General features: G+C 50.9%; 1 protein-coding gene across 1 annotated transcript in view; it reads left to right on the top strand.

Annotated features, from left to right (window-relative positions):
- The window catches only part of ncbp3 (nuclear cap binding subunit 3), a 10166-nt gene extending 7493 nt beyond the window's left edge, over nucleotides 1-2673 (top strand). The window contains exons 10-12 of the mRNA XM_005750252.2: nucleotides 871-1019; nucleotides 1091-1261; nucleotides 1338-2673. Coding sequence (XP_005750309.1) covers nucleotides 871-1019; nucleotides 1091-1261; nucleotides 1338-1696 — 679 coding nt within the window. The 3' untranslated portion in view covers nucleotides 1697-2673. The remainder of the gene's footprint in view (nucleotides 1-870; nucleotides 1020-1090; nucleotides 1262-1337) is intronic.
- The last annotated feature ends 796 nt before the right edge of the window (nucleotides 2674-3469 follow it).

Raw genomic sequence — 3469 nt, 5'->3', positions numbered from 1 at the left:
TCTTGTCTTTATTTTTAGTTAGCACCTTAAACACTTAAAGCTGTAAGCTAATGATGGTTATATAAGAGCAGATGCTGCTGGTGCAGTCAGCTGTATGGATGATGATCTGACTAGTGGACTATCATTGTCTAAGTAACTTATATATTACATTTAAACTGAGTAGCGAAAGACCACGGTGGTCTGTAAAGTGTCTGGTGTAAATACTGTTATGTTTTCTTTATTTACTGTGCTAAGTTCCTTCCTTTTACTTTGTATCTTATACTTTTACTACGGTTATTTATTACTGTGCTGCTTCTTGTTTTATTGCTGCTGTGAGCTACCAAACAAATTTTGTTGTATAACTACAATGACAATAAACTTCTTCTTTGTGTCTTTATCTTATCTGAAAACGATGTGCCGGGAGTTTGCCGTTCTCGCCCCGGCTCGCTGATGGGTAACAGACGTCTCCAAAAATGTCGAAGCACTTTTGCAAATATGCGGTGTCTTGATAAACCGAGCAGATATTTGAAGTTTGCACAGCCACATTCTCGCCTGAAAATATGTTAAAAGTTTATTTTGTGACCCAGAAAGAATAATAAGAGTAATATTAAAACTTAGTTGCAGTAAAGGACATACCCGACCCATCCTTCAAATTCGGGGAAATGGAGGAGGCATTTTGGGATATATTTGGAGGAGTCTACGCCGCGTTGCTGTGATGTAATCGGCCTACAAATGCGGCCTCAGGAGGATGCAGCCTAGGTTGTGGGACACAGCTAGTTAATGCATGAAAGATTTTCTTCTGCTCTGATCATTAAACCTGCAGGAATGTTTCGCCGCCGCGCTCACACACGTTTGCTTTGCGTTTAACTCTGCCTGTGTCGCACCGTTCAGGAACAGGATCGGAACGTCGGGATCACAGAGCAGGACCAAAGCCTCGTCGCCCTCTAAGGTGACGGACGTGCGGCAGCTGCTGGAGGAGAAGCGGCAGGGCCACTCTCAGCACAGCCAGCCCCCTCCGGTGGTCAGCGGCGGGAAGACAGGTGAGCGGTTTAAATCCAGGTGCTTGCTGTGCTGCCGTGAGGCGGGCCTCTGACTCTGACGCTCTCCGCAGACGTACGGCAGCGGCTCGGGAAAAGACGCTACTCTCCAGACAGACGCCGCTCCCCCTCGCCGCTGTCCCCGAGAGACACTCCCCTAGCCAGAGATGTGCATCGCAGACTGGGCGTGGCCAGTCAGGACAGCAGAGGCCACTGCTCAAACTCATCCACAGACAGGAAGACGGGTACGGAGGCGACGCCGACCTCTGTCGTCTTCTTTCTTTGCTGTGTGGCGTTTGTAACGCTCTCTCTCGTCTGCAGGCGGGCTGTGGAGCAGACTCGGCTCCAGCGACGACGACGGCAGCAGCGCTGCCGCCAGACGTCACGACAGGTCAAGCGGCCGCTCGGCGGGGCTGTTCTCCTCTTCCTCATCGGGCCGGGATGGCGGTGGCAGCAGTAGAAGCGAGAGGAGGCGTGGTGACGGAGAGGGGGACAAAGAGGAGGAGGATGACAGGCGCGGGGACGAGGAGGACGACTCGACGCTGCAGAGGATGTGGGGCGCCATGATCAAACAGAAGCAGGAGCGTCTCACCCACAAGATGAAGAAGAGTCGGCTGGACAACCTGCCCTCGCTGCAGATCGAGATCAGCCGTGACAGCAGCGACGAGTCCGACGCCTGAACCACACGAGGAGGAGGGGGCGGAGCAGTATTTCCTCTGATGGACGACCCGGGTGAGTTGGGGAACGGGGCCGGGCGGCGAGCTTCTCCCTTTGAAAACACCTGAAATAATGACTCGTAAATATCAACAGAAACATTTCATAAAACTTCTCCAGGGAGCCGCAGTCCACCTCGACTGCTCCCTGAAGCTCCGCCCACCTTTAATTTCAACTTCCTGCAGTGTGCGCCCTCCTCACTTCCTGTCTGAAGCGAGGTGAAGTTGCAAATTGTCACTTTATCATCCAGATCAGTGACAGTTGTTTGGGGGCGTGGCCTCTAATCACCTGCTGCAGGTGAGGCAGAATAGAGCCAAAGGAAGCGATCCGTCCCCTGAAGTCGTATCGCCCAGTACTGAGGGGTCAGTCGGGTTGTGAGGTCATTTCCTGCCTCGGCGTTCCGGAGTTTGTTCACTCGGCTGTGGATCTGAGGACATTTCGGAGGAAGTCCTGCGAAGTTCGGTGCTAATTATGAGCAGAGGGCGAAGCTTTGGTTCCCGCGGCCTCCTCTCCTCCTGCCTGTGGTGTTCTGTCAGGATGTGGCAAAGCATCATGGGAAACTCTCCGCTCACCTGCTGCTGCTCTTCTTGTCACCATTCTCGCTCGCCACCATTCCTCAGCTTTTCCCCGTCTGACTGCAGCTCAGACAGTGAAGTGACTCCGCCTCCAGCGTGTGGTGTAGGCGTGGTGTTAGCGCTGGCAGGACTGGGGCGTCCGCTGTGGGACATTTTCCTACTTTTTGTCTCTTTATTATTCTTTTTTTCTTCTAAACACCTTGTTGATGACCCGGATGTGTGTGCGAGTGCGAGTCCATCGACTGTTCCTGTGACGTCACATGATGTGTTGTTTTTAAATGAAACCTTTGGGTCCACGTGCAGGTGACACCACACTGCTGCTCCTGAGATGAGATCATTATTAAAGTACCGGCTGATGTTTTATTCCACACGTGTCGAGTCTTCTTCCTGTAACCCTGACCACAGATACCTGCACAACACAGGTGTGCTTTTCAGGCGGGTGTTCCAACAACCAGGGAGGGGTTGTGAGCTCATTGAGGCGTGGCCTCTGCGCTGGACGCAGACACACAGATGCTCAGGAACAGCCAAATATAAAACCATCTTCTTCAGACGTGTTGGTGCGATTAACCTCAGCAGCCATATTATCAGGCTCCAGGTCAGAATTGTGCGTCACCATCCACCTGTCAGCTAAAGAGGCCACACCCCTCCATAATGCAAATTTTAATCCTTAATTTAAACAGTTGAGTTATTTTAAAAAGTCTGCAGACGTGTGTGTTTCTCGCTGTTGGAGCTGCTGCCTGGATAAATGCGACGCTTCTGTCAGGTGTACGACTCGAACACGTGACCCTCAGAGAGGATCATGTTCACAGGAAAAAACGAAAACATTGCAAATGAAAATGACAAATGTCCAGCAGAAAACACTTCAGCTCACAGTCGTGTCAAAGTGCTTTATGATGTCAGGTAAAGACCCCTGAGCTGTCACTGTAGCGACAGCCGGATGGAAAAACCTCTGGCAGAAGTTGGACGATGGGACAAAGACATGCTGCAGAAGAGAGCCAGAGATTAATAATTACTAACGATTAAATGCAGAAAGGTGTATTACCACACCAAGAAACACTCAGTGCATCATGGGAATCTCCAGCAGCACAGTACCTGTAATACCTACAGCATGTTCTAATCGCTCTAATAGGATATTATGGTCGACAGTATCGAACGCTGCACTGA

The sequence above is a fragment of the Pundamilia nyererei genome, unplaced genomic scaffold, assembly GCF_000239375.1.
Source record: "Pundamilia nyererei isolate P.nyererei 1_Seehausen unplaced genomic scaffold, PunNye1.0 scaffold00266, whole genome shotgun sequence".
Classification (NCBI taxonomy): Eukaryota; Metazoa; Chordata; class Actinopteri; order Cichliformes; family Cichlidae; genus Pundamilia; species Pundamilia nyererei.
Note: the sequence above shows the minus strand (reverse complement) of the source record. Positions and strands in the feature narration are given on the sequence as shown.